General features: G+C 43.1%; 1 protein-coding gene across 2 annotated transcripts in view; it reads left to right on the top strand.

Moving 5' to 3' along the window:
- Positions 1 to 19,835, top strand: part of efna4 (ephrin A4) — a 37,486-nt gene that overhangs the window by 12,368 nt on the left and 5,283 nt on the right. For both annotated transcript variants that reach the window (XM_085176115.1, XM_085176116.1), the window contains exons 2-3: positions 10,107 to 10,405; positions 15,738 to 15,806. In XM_085176115.1, coding sequence (XP_085032241.1) covers positions 10,107 to 10,405; positions 15,738 to 15,806 — 368 coding nt within the window. The remainder of the gene's footprint in view (positions 1 to 10,106; positions 10,406 to 15,737; positions 15,807 to 19,835) is intronic.

Genomic DNA, 19,835 nt, shown 5'->3' with positions numbered 1-19,835 from the left:
ATGTCATTCCTGTCAGCGTCTTGGCGGTGAGGTACTGTAGCTAGTTTATGTGTCTGAGCCTGGCACCTGTACAAATCAGCCCTGTATTTATTCTGCAGCTCCATTTAGACTGCAGAAACATGGAGAGCACTCATTACTCTGAGGTTTAGGCTGTCCGACCGAGAGATGCAGGAAAAGGACGGCTAGAACGACGGATGGATGGGTGGGGCGTTGGCTTGGAACCAGTCCCAGCTCCGGATTGGTGGTTGTCCTAGCAACGGCACGACTGACCTTATTTACCCCCCTTTGTACACCCCCTTTTTGTCCATGCACTCTGCTCTCGTCCCGTGCACGTTTTTTTTTTTTTTAGCCGTGCGCGCGCACACTTTCACCATCACTCTTCTCTTCACGAGAGCTCAAACTCTTCGCCTTCTGCCTCTTTTCTCCCTTACACTAATCTTAAAAGTGTGGCCGCTGCCGCTCAGGGAAGGTGAGAGAGTGGAGCCAGACTTTTAGCTGCTGCAGCGCTGGTGGGTACAGTGAGGCAACATTTCACCATACATTGTTTCTGGCCAAATGGTGAAAATTTAAAAAAAAAAAAAGACCCATAGACTGCCAGACTGCGCTCTTGGCCATTTATGCTGTAGACCGTAATTTCATACCTCAAAGGAAAAAAATCACTGGAAAGCTTATTTTAGGATCAGACTGGACCACACATGGCGAGTTGTGCCCGTGTATGAGAGAGGTCTGTCACAGAAGGGGATGATGGTTTCTGCAGACATCCTGCCATATCAAAATGGCTCCGATGAATTGGTTTCCATACTGATGGGTCCTCTGGGCCGGAATTGGGCAATTTTCTTCAGCTCTGCTGGCCATAGCTATGCATCCTGTTGTGCTGCTGAGTCTCATAGAACAGACACATATACACAAACTGAAGAGAACCTTTACCGTAACAGGCAGAAAATAGACTCTGTCTTTACCTGAGGCTGAGAGTCCTTTAGGCCTGAAGCAGCAAGGCTGTGTGTTTGTGTATCTGTGTATTTTATCAGTGTCTGGGAATTGATAGTGAATGTGGTTCCATGAGGCAACCTGCTGATTCACACAGTTTGAATGAGAAGTGAAGAGGTATGAATACCCTGTGCCTTCTGGTCATTTAATAGAGCCTGGAGGGCAGGAAAGGTGCAACCAATCACTTCATCTAGTTTACTCACATATGCACACCCACAGCCGTCATAGTAAGCGCTTACATACTCATATTAAAGCACAATGCAGTGTATTTGAACATGTGGACACATATATCCTTTTGAGGACGGAGGTTTTTTGCCTGGGTGATGACACAGGAGTTTCCTGGGAAATGTTGAGCAGTGGTGGAAAGCCACCTAGATCCTAATGCATATTAATGCAAAAGTGCTCAGAACTTGCATGTGAAGATAAAACAGACAGAGACAGGAGAGGGGAAAATGTAGCAGGAAAGTTCACACAGCACTCACATTTGGAGATTGGGAGTTTTTAGAAAAGCAAAAGGTCTGGTGGAGAGGAGAGCAACACTTCCTGCTGACCTTGAACAAAGCCGAGACACACAAATGCATACACACTTGTGTAGAGGCATACCAGACAGGAAAGGGTAGATAAGCACGGCAGCTTATTTCCCTTAAGTCTCTCTTTCCTCTCTGTGAGGAGTGGTTGATCAGTGTTTGGCCACAGTTTGATGACACTGAGAATCTAAAGAGGTGGGGTTTGCAGAGTGTTGAGGATGTGGGGTGGTAGGAGGGTTGTTTAAGGATTTCTGAGCCAGCTGGGCAGGCGGGGTCGTGGGGGGGCCCAGATGGTCAGAGGTGGGGGGTGACATCCTTGTTTGTGAGCGTTGAGGGGAGTAAGCACCAGGTTAGACACAACATTGGTGTTTGGGCTCTGGACACAGTAAGGCTTTGTGTGAGCATGGAGGGGGGCACGGCTTTGGGAACGGGGGATGGAGGGGCCCTCTGTTTTCTTTTACGTTTATGTAAAGAGTAATCGACTGGGAGAAAGGGACATGGTGAACAGCAAGGTTAGAACCATGCAAATTCTTACAAAAAGTATCGAGTATCAAAGTACTGCTCAATCTGCTTGAGTTTCTTCAAGAAGTTTCACCTCTCAGGCTTCTTCAGTTGTTACTGACTGGGAAGGGCTCCCAGGCATCCTCCAAACCAGTTAGATAGAACTGAAGAAGTTCATTTTAGATATAACCTACCATGACCCAGCTGACTAGGGTTGCCAACCGTCCCTTAAAAAACGGAATCGTCCCGTATTTAGAAACAAAAGTACACGTCCCGTATTGAGCTGAAAAGGGACGCACTTTGTCCCGTAATACAGTGAGAATCAAAAGTAGTCTATAAGTTTTAATGTAATTAACACTTTGTTTGAAAACATAATTCCCAGCCCCGCTCCTGCTTTGTGACCAATGAGCTGACAGCACACTTATGACAATTCGAGTATGACAATTCAGATTACCGCTCATCTCATTGGTTGAGGAAAGGTCGCTTGCAGAGAAAATACCGGAAGACAACAGATGACCACAACAAAAAGCATGGCCAACAGGGAAACAAACGCCGACACTGCGGTCTCAGACGACAGTACACCTGAAGCTGGGCAAACACTGTGCGATTTTCAAACTGCACGATTGGCTCGCATGGGTTATAAGTTCGTAGGTCACGATGCAGGGTCTCACACTATACCGCCCGATGCTCTGATGCGACCTGAGTGCTCACACTGTGCCTCCATAAAATGAAGGTTATAACAGAAAATCTGTCACACAGACACACACCACCATCAACTTTGCTAAATTGCTAATGAAAAACACTGATCAGGCAGCTGTGATTGAGCAGCAATGTAAATCCGACTATTTTCACGGTTGTTGTGGTCGTGATAATTTGGTGATGCCACTTCGAAAAGGCTCGGATGAGCTTTCCAAAGTTCTACAAGTTGTGCCTCCATCGCTTGTGTCCAGATCACACGCCGCACAGCCGTGCTGCTCCGTCTTTTTCACCGACGTTTACGTGTTTGCGTGTGAGCAGTGTGAGCGGCTGCGGTGACACCCTCACGAGCTATTGATGATCGGGAGCTGGTCGTGAGGTGTTAATCGCTTCTCGTTACCCCACGTATACTACACGATGCACGATGAAGGCCAAAATCGGGCCGATCACCAAATTGGTCGCACGACTCAAAAATCGGCTCAAAATGGGCCAAAAATCGCACAGTGTAAGCCCAGCATTAGACCAGCAATGTTTGTTCCTCTCAGAGAAAGAAAAAAAGGCTACAAAAGTACAGGAAAGAATGGGAAAAGGAAAACACCTGGCTGGAAAAGTGCAAGATAACACCAATATAGCGCACTGCACTGTGTGCCGGCGCACTTTTTCCATAGGCATGCTTCTAATGGTGGGCACATGAAGAACATGAGGGGCGTGAAAGCTCGGGGAACCCTTAACCAATTTTTGTCCACCAGGCCACGGCAGAAGCAGATATGGTATGTAAACACTGGTTTGTTTGTTTTTAAACCCTCTGGTTAAGGTTAAAATGGGCATGTGCAGTGAATATCAGCGCTATGTGGCCAGAAGTGTGATAATATAATTTATTTTGTGTAATAAACAACTGCAAGGATAGATGATTACAACAAATAGATGTAATCTATTTGTTGTAATCATCTATCCAACAATGATTAGGGTTAGGGTTAGGGGTTAGGGGTTAGGGTTAGGGTTAGAAGTAATAAAAGTATAAAAGTAATAATAGATCATTATTCATACATAGATGAATAATGATGATGAGTTATGATGCGTAATCATGGGAACAAGTGGGTTTACAAACGGGAGCAAAAGCTGAAAAAATGCCTCTACTGAAGCCAATTGCACTAAATGCACTAAATGTGCACTGTTACAAGAATATTTTTCTTTCTATTGTTTTCTATTAATTTATATAATTTTAGGTTAAGCAGGACAGAGTTCTTTTAAAGAAAGATTTACTTTTATTCTCAAAAGTTAAGTATGACAGGCTTCTGTTTAAGAAAGAGACCTGTTTTATTGTGTTAATGTTGTCATTTTGAGCTAAAAAATAAATGGCTAAATGATTTTAGTTTCCCATGTGTTGATATCACAAAGAATATGCATCTACTTAAATCAAATTCAAGTCAAATGGTTAAAAAAATAATTTCACACACAAAAAAAGAGCTAAAAAATTCACCACACTGGGAAGGGTGAAGACAACTGGGTCGCCCGGCCCTGGCCACCAGGTGTCCCTTATTTATTTCTCAGGGAGTTGGCAACCCTACAGCTGACTGAGAATCTCCACAATTTCCTTTTGAAAATAGGATAGCCCGTAGAGTAGCAGTTAACTGAAGCTTTGCAGACCTCAAGGAAAGACTCTTCAGTTATCTGGCTCATTCCCTTTTCTCTACTGTACTTTCTTTGGGCTCTCTTTGTCATGAAATCTCCCATACTTTCCATCAGTTGAGCTGCATTGCAACTCGTCCTATAAAAGTCTTCCCAAAACAGACATATTAACTTGTTCAGTGTCACTCCCCCCAATCCTGAAAAATGTATTGGTATTAGGTGTGCTCACTTTTAGTCCTCTTTCATGTAATCAAATCTGTCTCTAGTAGCAGTTAATTGTGATTCAGTGCCTGGTTGTTATCATTTGGAACTGAAACATATTGAAAAAAATAAGTTTGTAGAACGATATTTAGCAGCAATAAATTGAAGCAATAATTTTGGGCATGACTTTATCAGTCTCTCACATCATTGTGAAGGAATTTTGGTGTTCAGTTCTTTGAGGTTTGTGGGCATTTGTTAATGTCCCATCAAAGCATTTCAGTCAGGTTGAAGTCTTTAACTGGCTTTAATTGGGCCGTTGCAGTACTTTTCTTTTCTTCTTAAGTCATTTTATCGTAGATTTGTTGCTGTGCTTGGGATTATCATCCCGTTACATGACCCAATTTCAGCCAAGATTTGGCTGTCAGACAGATGTGCTCACATTTGACTCTGGAACACTTCGGTATACATGATCGAGTTCATGATCGACTCAAGAACAGCGAAGTGCCCTGGCCCTGTGCCTCAAAACAAGTCGAAATCACCCCTCCACCACCATGCTTCATAGTGGGTATGAGGTTAATGGTATGATGTGTTTGGGTTTCTGAGAGTTTTGGCTGAACATCTCTGCTTTGGTGTTGTCTCTCCAAAGCCTTCACATAAAGACCTAAGCTGTGTTGCCATGTGACATGTAGCTCTTTGCTTTTTGGGTTTTTCCTACAGTTTCTGTGGGCATTGCATGGTCCGACCTTGGGCTGATGGGACGACCACTCCTGACTAATGCTCAGTAAATCAGGATTAGCAGCTACTACTTACTTTAATTCCGGTGGGGGCAAAATACAGGACTACATGCAGCAATGCAAAATAATAAAAATAATTTTTACATGACTGTATGTCTTTGTGAAGCCGATAGAAATTAGAAGTAGACTGTATGTAAAAGATGCATTTTCAAATTCCTGTTTTAACCCTTTAAAGTCTAAAACAATTGCCGGGAAATGTATGTTTTTCAAAATGGAGTGCTTAGTGAATGTGTTGATGGGAAAAAAAAAAAAACTAAAAATATCATGCATCAAAAATTTTTATTTTTTATTTTTTTGCAAAATAAAAATCTACATAAATTAAAAAAAAATCCAAAAGTAGCCACACCCTAAATATTAGCTCAATTCATTGTTTTTGTTTGTTATTTTGTTGTTTGGTTTTGGTTTTGACTGTTTTTGGTGACTTTGGTGGTTTAAGAAACACTGGAATTATTTTTCAGATTCAGAGGCTCAGTCCATCTTTTACATACAGTCTGTGGGTTGATTACATATTGGGTAGAGCTAATTGCAGAGCTGCTGTGGCTGGTGGGGCATTGGTAATATTTTTCCGTATTTCAGTGACACCGGTTTAGCTCAGTGGGTGAGCAGGTGACCACATGCTGTATGGCATGGCCATAAAGCAGCGGCTCGGGTTTGAGTCCGACCAGTCCATTGCTGCGTGTCTTCCCCTCTCTCTTTCCCCGCTTTCCAGTCCACCTCCACTGTCACTATCCAATTAAGGCAAAAGCCCAAACAAATTTCAGTATATTTCAGCCTCTGCATCCTGCTAAGCAAGCTTGTCAGATAACTGATTCGCTAATGAGTAAGTTTGCCTGAGAAACTTTGTATCATCGACTCCAGTGTCAAAACTGACTGCAAATTCTGTACTTAATGGAACAGTTTATGCTACAGCAGAGTACTGTTGCATTAAATTTTATGGTGCAATAAAGCCAATATGACTCCATGGGTTTCCATTTCCTTCAAGGTTATGAGTTGCAAGACAGTTTGTAGCTGGTCAAGAGTACAGTGTTTGTGTTAATGTTCATTAACAGTAACAATAATTAAAAACTATGACAGTCATTATGGTTGTATGTGAATATTGAAGTTGCGTTATTCATTTTGAGTAATGACTAACCTTGCATCCACTCATCTTTCATCATCAAGGTGATTTCCCACCCATTGTGCAATGCACAAAGAAAAGAAAAATGAACAACACCTTACAAGCGTATCTTTCTTGAAAGCACCAAAGATCTGTGTTACTACAGTATCCAACATGAAGACTGAAACCGTGTCACGCTATGCCTAGCCAAGGTAGGGTGACCATGGCGTGCTGTGCCTAGTCAGCGTAGTGCCCAGAGTTAACAGTCATCCTGCTGTGATTGACCAAAGACGGAGTGAATCTAGACCAAGCCTTCTGACCTCCTATTGTCACCTGAATGAACCAATAGGCTTTTACTAAGGGCTTTGTTTATTTAACTTACTGTACTCTGACTGTATACATACATTTCCTTCATTCATTCGGCATGCACAGTACAGTGTAAGTATGTTATTAGCATTTTCATTGTAGCAGAATATTTGTATCCCCGGTGTTTATGTGAAGTACTTTCATTAAGTGCTCTAGTATATTCAAGATGCATAGCATGCAGCTGCTGTGCGTGATCAAGTATCCTTTCTGTATTCCTGAAGCTGTGTTGCAAGATTGTTGCTCCTTTAATTATTCTCTCATATTAAAGGATCAAAGGTCTCTGCCACAGTGAACTCCCTGCATTTCATTATTATCGCACACGCACACTTTTGCCTTTGTCTGCACACATTTACATGGACACATCCGCAGCATGTCAGCTATGTTCAGTCTTTCAATTCCGCATTTGATTTCCTGTGATTATAAAGGGATAAATGTTGGTCTTTTCAAGTTCTTCACTGAAGAACCCAGCATGTTATTTTTGATTCTGCTCCTCTGTGAGATTTTTCTTTATCAACCACAAGCTTGCACCAATCCTGAGAAGGGTGTCATTGATCGCCCTGTGGCATGAGGGACAGAGCATGTTTTATTCTCCGGAAGTACTTTCATGTCCTGGTCCTTGTGAACATGTGTTTGTGTGTATTTCCGCCAACGTGTGCCAAAATGCAGTGAGTGTGTGTTCTGTGCCTTTTCCCTCTCACTCTGGACCCAGCCAATCCTCTTTGTTGCTTCCATAGGTTTCTCCCACCAATAGGCTGCTTCAGCGTTCTGTTCTATGACACCCACAGCTCCACAGTGCTCCCATGATGCCCCTGTGCTGTCACCACTCTGCTGCATGGCGGCTGGCAGGAGGGGAGGATGCTGAGTGTAATTAGGGCGTACCCAAGCCTACTAGGACCAGAGAGGGGGGGCGGGTGGAAGAGGCAAGAAAGAGGGCTGACAGTTTGACATCAGCACAGCACACCAACTCTGTAATTGCTGGCATACATATGGTGCAACCCAAGGTTGGAAGGTTGTGTGGGGTAGCGAGCGGGGTAATGTGGGATAGAGAGAAGTCAAAAATAGGAGGGAGAATGCAGGCTGAAGAAATAGATGGAGGATGGGTTCACGTCATCCAGAGCGGAGAACAACAAGGGAGGAGATGGAGTAGAAGCAGGGAGTAAGGAAAAATGCGTAGTGGGCTTTTGGGTGGGGAAAACAGGACCTAAGGAATGCAGAAGAAGCTGGAGCTGAATGACATGTATAGCAGGGGGTGCAGCATGTTGACACAGCACACGTCTATTATTACATGCACATACACGCACACACCTGCACACACACTTCCACAGCTGGCGCACCTAAGCAAACATTTCTCTGCCCCAGAGGGGCTTTAAAAATCACCACGGGTAGTATGAAGAGTAAATGTAGTGTTGTGCTTGTGTGTATGTGCTTTTTTTGCGTTAGTGTTCTCTTAACTAGAAATTCAAGTGCTTTTTTATGGCTGTAATTAGAGCGCACAGGTAATAGAGCTATCACACATAACTGCGCACACAAACACACGTTCACAGAGGGGATATTGATCAGGGGAGAGTGTGTGTGTGCGTGTGTGTGTCCTGAGCGAGAGATCCTGATCGATGGTGTCCTGTCCTGTGGATAGATTGCCAATTCTGCATGGTCGCTATTGAGCAGGAAGCAGCTTTGGTGAGATTTGCCTCCAGGGTCTCACCTGCATCCCCAAGACACACACACACACATAGTCGCACACACACATAGTCGCACACGCTTTTCTGCTTTTGTGGTCTCACACAGAAATACACACCTGCTGCACACGTGCTCAGCTTCAGAGTTAACACAACGCTCATTTCTATTCTACTTTTTGAGCTTTGGCCTCTTCTCGCCGACACTCTTGTCATTTCTCCTCTCATTGCTCCATCCATCTTTGATACTCTCTGCAGATTTGTTGGACCGTCTCAGTCTCTTGCGTCCTGTCATTTCTATCCGTTTCATTTTGGCTTGCATCACTTCTGTGTCATCCTCCTCCTTCTCCACACTGATTTCTTCCTCTTATTTATTCTTTTGGTCTACTCTCTGTCCGCCTACTTAACTTCAGAGTACTCTGCCGTGCACCACCACCGCCGTCCCCTCCCCATTCCACGCTCCTTTTCCCTCCCATGTTCCCCTTGACTGACTCTCAGCACTCCTTCCTCTCTCCTCCGCTCTGTCACCCCTCTATAAAGACTCCCACTGACGGACCTGAACCTTCTGCCCAAGCCACATTCTGCCCCTCATTCTTTGCTCCTGCACTCCATGCGAAGAGGAGACCAATTAAAGTCCGTCTCCTCTCTTCTTCCACTCCGTTGTTCTTCTCTCTGTGTGTCTGCACTCGGGCTCTCTGGGGTCACTAATTAAAACACTTTACTTTTCTCTTTACTCCACTTTTTGCACCTGTATGTCCAACTTCTTCCTTTGGCTTCTTTTTAAACATATTTTTGTTCCAGCTTTTCTTCATCCTGTCTCCAAAACTTTCTTTTCACCAACCTCCTTCTGTCTGCCTGTGGGACCCCTCTCATGTCTCTTCATCACTCACAGGCCTTTCCTCCATTTGTCACACATTTCCCTTCCTATTTCTTGTCTCTCGCTTTGTTCTTTCATGAAGTCTTATGATATCTTTATGTTAAGTTAACCTCTCTTGCTTTGTCCTACGTCTTCTTCCCTTCTGACTTTATTCTCATTCTTTCATTCACATATTAGCTTGTACATGGGAAACTCTTTATACTGCGGGCTGACAGGAAGTCAGAATCCTCGCTCTGAAAGATCGCACATTATGCAGCTCCTCTGTCCTAATGATGCTGTCTTGTCCAGAGTTGTTGTTATGCCAAACTCCAGTCAGCCTTGACTGACATGGTTGTACATGCACATGCACATCCGCTTACGTTTGTACACACATCTATCTGTCTATCTGTGCTGTGCAGTGGGAGAGTGGAAAGGAGAGGGAGTCGAGTTTATTTTACGCTGAACTCCCCTCAGTGGTCTTAATTAGCATGTGAGGAATCTTTGCTCTCTCTAGCTGACACTCAGCATCGTCACTGGTCCCGAAGTGTAGCTGTAGCATTTGAATCCCACCAAATTCTTGTATTAAAAAAGATCAAAATGTTGTTTTATTGCCTGTCACAAGTGTTGGATGTGCATTTGGAAAATTGTGGAATTCCTGTCCTTTCTCTCGCTCTTTCTCTACGTGTCTGCAGTCTATCGCTGCCTCCCCCCTCCTTCAGTCATGTATCAGTCTCTAATTGCTACATGCAGTATTAATGCCGTTGTCGTTCTTCCTTCCAGGTTAACAGCAGGTGATCTGTCTGTCCAGCTGAATTTCAACGATTACCTGGACATCCACTGCCCCCACTACCCCAACGAGGAGGCCGTGGGTCACGGGCAGCCGGAGACCCTTGCCCTCTACCTGGTGGGAGAAGAGTCGTTCCAAGGCTGTGTAGAGACCAGAGGGGCCATCAAGAGGTGGGAGTGTAACACCCCTTTTGCTCCATATGGACCAGTGCGCTTCTCAGAAAAGATCCAAAGGTTCACGCCCTTCTCACTGGGGTTTGAGTTTCTGCCAGGGAGACACTACTACTACAGCTGTGAGTAGATGATGTGTATGTTTTTGTGTGTTGGGAGAGGGTAAGCCGATTTAGAGAGTCAAACATATCACAGCTTGAGCTCAGTGTTATATGAAATTTTCTGACATGCCTGATGTTTGATGATCAGTCATTTGACAGATATAACAAATACATATACCGTTAGTTATTTAGCAGCCATACAAAAGATTCCTAACTTAATTGTCTGATTTTTAGAGATATCAAAAGTCACACATGTCTTAATATGCAACAATTTTGAAGTTTATACGCAGACAAATCGGTCTGCAAGTTGTTGTTATTCGTTGCTTTGATTCTTGTCAGTTTCCAGAAATATGAATAAATGGATACAAATCTTTCCATTATATCAGTGCCCTGAGATTTTTTGATTGTCCAGCCAACAAACGCCATCTGATTTTTAGTTTAGCATAAGAAGAATGTTGCCTTGAATCTGAAGTATTTAATATTAAATAAATGTTAAGTATTAATATGAATTAAGCATCTAAAATCATTAGTATTAATCATTATTTTGTTTCTATCTAACTCCTAATGGCACATTTCGGGGCATTTCAGCACTACAGTTGGCATTTCAGAAGTATCGATATGGTATTGATATTAATTCCCAGCCTTTGTCACGTGATTATTTAAATAAGATCAATAGTATACGTTTTTGCTGTGCATAATCTGTCATCATTTTTATGATCGTGTTTAAGTGAAACAATGAATATTCGCTCCGGCTCCTTACACCCTAATAAAACAGCCCCAAAAGAAAAAGAAATCTAAATATTTAATGTTTGAGTTCATCAGTCTGTGCAAAGACACCTGTGCAGGAGATGATGTGGCGGCCAGAAAGCCTTACATATTTAAAGGATAAAAAGGTTTCACTGTTGCTTAAGCCAGCGTGTTTTTTATGAGTGCCGGCAAACTGCAGCTTTCTGAATGCCATTAATGTTATCCATAAATTCATGCTGAATGACATTAATATGATGTTTTCATAAACCTGTAGGCTGTTGCACAATTCAAGTGATGGTTTCTCCGTGACATCTTCCTGCAATCCTCTCCCCTCACTCATTTATTTCAAACCACTGGAGGGAAAAAAAGGGAGGGAAAGATACAGAAGATGGCTTAGTGGCTGTAAAATCAGTTGCCTTTTTTTTTTTTTTTGCTTGCTTTTTTACAACTTCTGGTGTAAGTCCAAGAGGGGGGAGGGCATGAAACGAAAGCAGAAAATGAAAGAGTCAAGCGAATGCATAGTACGGAAGGGTGACAACAAAGAGACAAAAAAGTGTAGGTGGAAGAAATCGAGATCAATACACGGCGACAGCGAGGGAGGAAAAAAAGGCAGGCAGAGAAGCAGACGGAGGTAGAGAAGCGTGGAAGAGTGACACGGGGAGAAAAAGAGCAAACGATGGACACAGTCTCACAGTACGGGAAGGGTGGGGGGAGAAAGGGATGGGAGGATGGATGAGTGGAACCCAAATGGGAGAGAGAAAAGTGGGGAACAACAAAAGTGATGGATGGAAATGAAGGAAAAGAAAGAATCTTTACATAAATTACTGCTGCGGTCTGAGGGACAATGGAGCATTGTGAGGGTATGAGACACGCTCACACACACTAACACACACACACAAACGTATGTATGTACGCACATGCACACTGGGCTATTGTGGTAGTTCATGCCAGTTCACAGAAAAGCAACAATAGATCTTACCCCCTGGTTTGGGCCACATCGGGCTCTGGGCGATTGTGTGTGTTTTGTCCACATCAAAGATAAGGCGTAAAGTTGGTCCAAATGTCTGGCTCTGGGGTGTGTGCACTGAATGGGCCCGCAGCACCGGAGACTGCATAATGGCATTAGCCCGGGAGAACAGTACAATGGTATTAGAAACACTAATGGCATTAGTTGGCTGAGTCTGAGCTGGGCTCAGCTCATCTCTCCCACAGACTATGACAGTGACAACCCACTGCCTCCTGGTCTCTGCCCTACTGCTCACCCTGCTGACCAAGACCCATTGGGTCTCCATATCTAGATCCCCAAAAACAGGAAACACCTTTACATCCTCTGATAGTCAGCTCTTCCCAACAGTGGCCAGAGTAATGGTGACAAAGAGAGCTTAGAACAACAGATCTCACTGCATTGACAACAATCACAAGACATTTGAAAAATGCGGCAGATAAAGGAAAGCCGAGGAAACGAACAAAGGACTTGACATTTGGAGAGTCAACAGTAAATTATTACAAATGGGCAAACGCAGAAACACAGAAACAGTTAACAAAAGTTTTGAGTTGAAACACTATGAACTGATGGACATAATTCAGAGCCCAGTGTCATACATTTGCAATGCATTTTTTTTTCACCATTTAACAAAAAGACTGGAGCGTGTCACTTTTTCCACTATACAGGGCCCTCAAAAACCACAATGGAATCAAAACAGCGTTGCTAATAACAAGCACACTCATTCCTTTTTCGGATTTTACTGCTCTTTACTGGTGGCTCCCTTAATTCTTCGTGCCACATTTTCAACGAAGTGCTAGGAACGTTTTGGTTCATATTGACGTGATAGCATCACACATGCTGCAGAGTTCTTGCCTGAACATCCGTGATGTAAATCTATCATTCCACCACATCCAATGTTGCATTCAGATCTAGTGACCGTGGAGTTCATTTAAGTACACCAAACAGATTTTCATGTTCAAGAAACCAGGTTAAGATGATTTGTGCGTTATCCTGCTGTAGTCATAAAGGGATAGACATGGCCAGCAACAATGCTCAGGTAGGCTGTGGTGTTTTAAACAATGTTTGTAGTAAGGTGTCCAAAGTGTGCAAAGAAAATATCCCTCACCATTACACCACCGCTAGCTTGAACTGTTAATACAAGCAGGATGCTTTTATTTTTACACCACATTCTGACTCTAACATCTGAATGTTGCAGCAGAAAGTCCAGGCAACATTTTTCCAAACTTCTGTTGTCCAGTTTTGTGAACCCGAGTGAACTCACTTTCCTATTCTTAGCTGACAGGGCTGGCGCCCACTGTGGTCTTCAGCTGTTGTAGCGCAGGTGCTTTAAGATTTTACATGGTTGTGCATTGCATAGCGTTCTTGTAACAAGTGAGTTAAGTTACTATTGACCTCTGACATTGCCTAGAGAACTGTTGCTCACTGGATGTTTTCAGTTTTTCTCTGTAAAACCTGGAGATGGTTGTGTAGGAAAATCCAAGTATAGTTCCTGAAATACTCACACCAACCAGTCTAGCACCAACAACAACCATCCCATATGGAAAAGAAATACTAAAAACTTATAAAAGACTTGCATAAGATGTGGCCTACTTCATATAGTGAATCATATAAGGCTTATATGATTTACTCATGAAAGTGGCCACTTTCTCATTACTTTCATATATTGTTTTAGTAAGTATCCAAAACTTACAAGTTTCATTTATATAATTTTTCAAGGGATCTTATATCTGTTTTCACTCTTGTATGCTTTTTATACAAGTTTCACACAAGACAGATACAAACTTTATAAGATTTATATATATCTTTTCCATATGGGATGCTACGTTCAAAGTCACTTTAATCGCCTTCCACGTTCTGGTGGTCAGTGGAAGCAATTTGTCTCAAGCATGTCTACGTGCTTAAATGTGTTGCACTGCTGTCATGTGATCAACACAAATAGCTGATTAGATATTTGCATTAACAACGAGTTGACCTTCTGTGCCTAACAAAGTGGCCAGTGGGTGTAGATGGTTGTCACTCCATTTATTCCTATGAAAGTTGCTAAAGTAGAGATTCCCACCAGCTTTCTGACTTTGTGAAATTCGTTTTATCTGGAAAAAATGTACCAGTGTGTGACGAGTAGATGCAGCAATTTATTCATTCAGTTTGACCGTTTACATGTCTGAATGTAGATCTAGAGGGTCTGTTAATAAACTCTGGATCCTGCCAGCTAAAAGTAGAACTTTAGAAAACACATTTGATGTTTCTGAAAAAACTGAATTAACATTTTGTGTGAAGATGGGACATGAATAATGATCATTGTGAATTGTTTTGAGACTGGGCTATGGAGTAACTGACAAACTAGATGATCTTTTTTAACCATTAACTTAATATTAAGTTGCTCAGTTCATTTGAACCTGTGTTGTGGCAGTGTAGCTATATTTAATCTCCCGATGTGCTAATATTGGTTAGTAGAAACGTTTTAATCTATTGTCATTTCTGAGTGCCCCTTAAGTAATAATGTTTTTGTGAAAGTGCCTTTTCTCTTAGACTTACAAGTGCATGTAAGACAGATTTTATAACCGACTTAGCTTTAATGCATATTTGGGTAAACAGAGCTCTGGATCTTTGGCTTAGCAGCGGTAGCACACCAGCTTTTTCTGCTATGACAAGTTGAAGTGGCTACTCTGTGAAAAAGGCCCATTATGCTAGCACAGTGGAGCATCATATTCTGTAAACCTCGTTTCATTTTCAGTATTATTTGTTTTTCTATGAACACAATAAAAAAAAGCTTTGAAAAGCTGGATAGCTTGACATGTTGTAGAGAGGTGAAAGATGGGCGAACGAAGAGCGTGTTACATTTCTGTTAAAACCGCAAGGTTTGAACAAATTTTGGATTACTGCACTTTCAAATTGCCCTTCTAGTTCCTGTTTGTGATGGAGCTGCTTCAGTCGTCATAAGCATAACCCAGTTCTGCAGCTCCACTGTCATTCTGTGCTGTACCACAGACTTCTCGGAGGACTTGCTGCGTCTTATCAGTCGAAAGTGTCGGTACAAAGTGAGACAAACTGTTGGTAATCGTACACTCGACTTGTGTGTTGGGTCTTGAATTTGTTGCCGTTTTTATTCAAAGATAAAAAGCCTTTAACTGCAGTTTCCAGACACATTTGTTTTGCAAAAGCAGCGTTAGAGTGGCAGGTAATACCGCTGATGTTTGCCATGTTCCCATGTGAGCCATAATCTGAGTGGATCGAAAGTGTCGCGTTCTGTAATGGTTGCACTCTCGATTGTGTCGCATTGTTTTTATTTAGTTGTGTAGATGAGTCTGATAAGTACACACAGGGAGTGTTTTTTTTTTGGGGGGGGGGGGGGGGGGGATGTCATGAGTTATTGATATGGTTAAAACAGAAAGCCTAAATAAATAAGCTTGCTGTTCCTTAAGCTTATAATATGAATTCACCAGCAGGAGCACAGGACTTCTCAAAGAGTACATTTTTGTTTTGGAAGAGTTTCATTCAGCAAGTGTTAATTAAGTTTTTTTTTTAATATTGGCTAACCGATTGTTGGATTTATTAAGTGTGAAGCTTATTTACATTTTTTCTTTTCCTTGTTCTTTCCAGCTCTACCCACAGATGAAGGCCCTCCTCTGCCATGTATGAAGTTGCGTGTCACAGTGTGCTGTGCGCCCAGTGAGTACACTCCTCTTTTCATCTGTTGTTTCTTTCATGCTCAAACCCCCCCCCCCCCCCCCCCCGCCCCACTTTGTACACCAAGACACTCTTTTCTCTGCCTCTCACATCTCTGCTACATGGGCTGTATAGCATCATGTTTAGACTTCTGCTTATCCCCTCTAATGTACCTTCTGCTTTCTTCTCTTTTCTCTTTTTTAAAAATCTGTGCCATAATCATTGAAACCTAACGCATCTGTACGCTTCAAAATATTTATCTTTACCATATAAATGAGACAACATCTTCTAAAACACATTTTACCCCTCCCCTACTCTCTCCCTCGCTCTCTTTTTTTAAAACTACCTTCCTCATTCTCTCTCAATCACTCTGTCCCCATCTGAAATTCCCAGAGTTGATCTAATCCAGAGCCTGCCTGGAGTAATGTTAGTCTTCCAGTCCAGTGAGCTGCCCATTCCGGTTGGGAATGTTGCCCAGTCACAGTGGGAATCCCTGTATAGTTGTCAGTGTGTGCGTGGGAGCCTTTCTATGTGTACTACCAAGTGCGCTTTTTTTTGTTTTGGTGGGTTTCTGCATCTATGGGCCTTTGCGTGCATTCTTCTGAAGTTCAATTTGTACAAGTGTAAGTGTGTGTGTGTGTGTGTGTGTATACCCCCACATGCGTGTCTCAGACGTCCGTCCCAGTTCCCATCCCAGTGTTATCTGCAGGGGGTTTGTTGCGCTAACACGCACTTGTACTAAAGAAACTGGTTTCGTGGTTGTCTAATCAATCAGCACTGACTAAATTCATCAGTTTGGAAAAAAAGGGAAGACAATTAAAGTGGAATAAAAGGAGCTCCAGCCGTCTCCGAATGGTTCTCACCGTCCTGGTGATACGGGGAGTAATTTGCTGCGTTATTACCAGAATGAAGGCTGATGACTTTTTTTATATGCTAATTATCCTGCTGTCATTAATTAGAAATACCACTGATAGTTGTTCAGTGAGAAAATGCTAATGCAGTCTTGACCTTCTGACAGCTTTTCCCTAATCAGCCTGTCTGAGCCAAAAATAATCAAAATATTTGCAATCACCTGGATCGTGCATGCAGGGAGACATGAGCGCATGCTTGACTTTACTGTAAGAATCTATTTACTTCATAGCAGAAAGACTTCCCCTTCAAAGATACACATATGTCAATGTACTGTTCCTTGTCTCATTTTTTCCCCTCTCAGCCTCTCATCCTATTTCTTAACCAAAACTAATCCCGACTAAATTTCAGGATCTCCGTCTCCTTGTCTTTGACTCCCCCCACTACTCCAACCTCCTGCTCTTTCTTTCTTCAGTCTTCTGTCATTCCTGAAGTGGCACTAATCCCCCCCTTCTCTCTGTCTCTTCAGCTCTCTCCTCCCTTCCTCATTTTTTATGATCTTTCGCTACTGGAGCAAAACTAATCTAGGCACCATCCATGGCAGTGTCTTACACGTCCTCCACCCGACTCTCCCACCCCACCCGCCAGACCCCGCCCCACTCCACCTCCCCTATCTTTCCCGTGTTCTCTCTATCTCTTTGTTGTATCTCCATATCTACAGTTATTCACCGACTCCCCGTCTTCCCGTTTCTCTTCTTCGCTCCATCTCTGTCGCGCACACGCTGTGCGGCGAGTGCGTTGGGATGAGCATGCATGAGGCCGGCGAGATGGGAGCAAATTAGATGGATGAGAGAGGAGATGAAGGAGAGTTGTAGGATTTCTCTTTCTCTCTTTGGCTGTCCATTAGTGGCGGTTTACCACAGCTGTTGTTGTGTTGTTCCCTGTGGTAACACCTCGCATACTCCCTAGTTCCTTCCTGCTCAGGTTCCCTTTTATCTGACAGGTAGCATGGCAGCAGGGCACACAGTGCCTTTCTACTCGCTGAGTGTGTGTGTGTGTGTGTGTGTGTGTGGCCGCTGGTGATGGCAGCTCCTGTCCTTCAGCTACATCTCTTATCTAAACTTCAAAACACGCACCTCCCTCCCTCCTCCTCCTCTTTTTACAGAAAGAAGCCCATATAATTAAAAGTTCAATACGGGGATGCCCCCGTTGTGGGTGTTTGAATTTATTATAGGAGTGCACACACACACAAAACGACCCACTGCCTCACATCGGACTGAAGGACAGAGTGGTGACAGTGAGCGAGTCCATCAGGTACGCTGTCATTGCTCCAAGGTCAGCTACCACTCTCCGGTCCCTCGATCTCCTCTCCAGTGTGTGAATGTGTGTTTATCGCCTTAATTTAACCGAAGAACACAACAAACTAGGCAGACTCGTTGACACGGGAGGCTCCTAATGATGTTCTGCACACATGGCTCTTCGCGACGTTGTTTCCCTAACTTGTTTTTTGTCGTGTTGTAAAGCGTGTTTCTGCTCTTTAGGCTTCGGTTACGAATTTTAGCACAGCGATGTGTGTGATGATGTGATGTTTAATTGAGCAAAACTGTCAGGAATCACACAAGAGAAAGGACTTTGCTGAAAGCCTCTGTTGCATCAGAAAACAGGGCTTTGAATTGGCATCAGCAGACTGCTGTCGTGTGAAATCTGTGGCGCCCTGCAGCCCTCAATTGCATCTTTCATGTGCTCGCTTTGCCTCTTACTCTACGCTCACCTTTTTTTTTTTTTTTGTTACGCTGCAACTTTTTCCCTAAAACTCATCCTGTTGTGTTTATCGCTCTTGTTCTTCTTGTCACTCTGTCTCGCTGCCTTTCTGTTTTTCAGCCGTCCTACTGTGAGAAACCATTACAGACCAACTCTCCTCTCTCTCTAATTGATTCCCTTTCTCTCTCTCTCTCTTCCCTTTTTTTTCTGCCGTTCTCCTGCTGTGAGCAGTCCGTTACATTCATTTCAGTTTACAGAGCTTCACCATTTTCCCCACTTTCTTTCTCCCTTTTTTCCATCCATTTTTTTTTCTAATTTCTTACTCCAGTGCCCTCCTTAACCCCCTCCCCTCCCGCCCAAATACCTTTGTACCCTCTGAACTCATTATACTCAGGGACAAGACTCGAACGGCGACGTGCACAAACCGCTTGCCCAGCCGAGCTCGCTCGGATCCCGAACTTCGGACTCAAAATGGACTTTCCCCGTCTTCATCGATTTGCGCGTTTCGTTATTCGTTCGCGATTTTATTTTTGTTTTTCAGTTAAGCGATTAAAAATCAGATTTGGTTAACGTTACCTCCTGCTTGTGTAAAATGGCGGCATGAGAGGAGAGGTGGGATGGTGGAACATTGTCTGTCTCTGCAGTGGGGCGTTATGCTGACTGAAGAACACACACACACACACACATTTCCGCCGCCATACACACACATTCACTTAACCATGGTTGTGCATGTACAGTTACACATGCGGCTTGTTTCTGACTGCAGTGCAGAGAGGGCACTCTTCTTGCAGTCACGCCACCATGGGCACCATTTTGTCGCGGGGGGCTCGCCATGACCAAAATTGTGATGTTGACACAAACGAATGTCTGAAAATTCGGCTTCTGCGCAAATGATGTGATTAAAGTCGGATCAAAACACACACATCAAACACACCCGGGCAAACACAAGGCATTTATGAGCAAATTTTATTTTCCAACTGCGCATTATGTGCGAGTTACACGTAACGCTAACTGTTAGTGTACCGTTGAGAAGTTTTACTCTTAAAATACAGGTTTTATTTTTTTTAAAAACTACCATGAATAAGTTTTCCCATCCAAATGTCCACCTATATAAAGATATTAATATATTTTCATTGTACAATTTCAAGTTGAGAAGCAATTTTGTGGTCCTTGAAATGCGTTTAAATATTTTTATTGTACATATTTTAAATAAACAATTTTGAGAACATTTTCATGGAGCGCAGAAAGGCCGTTTAGATAGGAACTCTCTGCTATTGTCTGTTTGCTTTTGGGGGGTTCCCGCTGTTTCTCACTCACTTACACACACATACTCACACAAGCTCTGCACAAGGCCCAGACCTCTAATCCTTTGTTAACCCTTAGATGGTCACTGTTTGCACAGAAATAATGTAGTGACTTGTG

This window comes from Neolamprologus multifasciatus, chromosome 11 (genome assembly GCF_963576455.1).
Source record: "Neolamprologus multifasciatus chromosome 11, fNeoMul1.2, whole genome shotgun sequence".
NCBI classification, from domain to species: domain Eukaryota; kingdom Metazoa; phylum Chordata; class Actinopteri; order Cichliformes; family Cichlidae; genus Neolamprologus; species Neolamprologus multifasciatus.
This window is presented reverse-complemented; position numbering and strand designations above follow the sequence as displayed.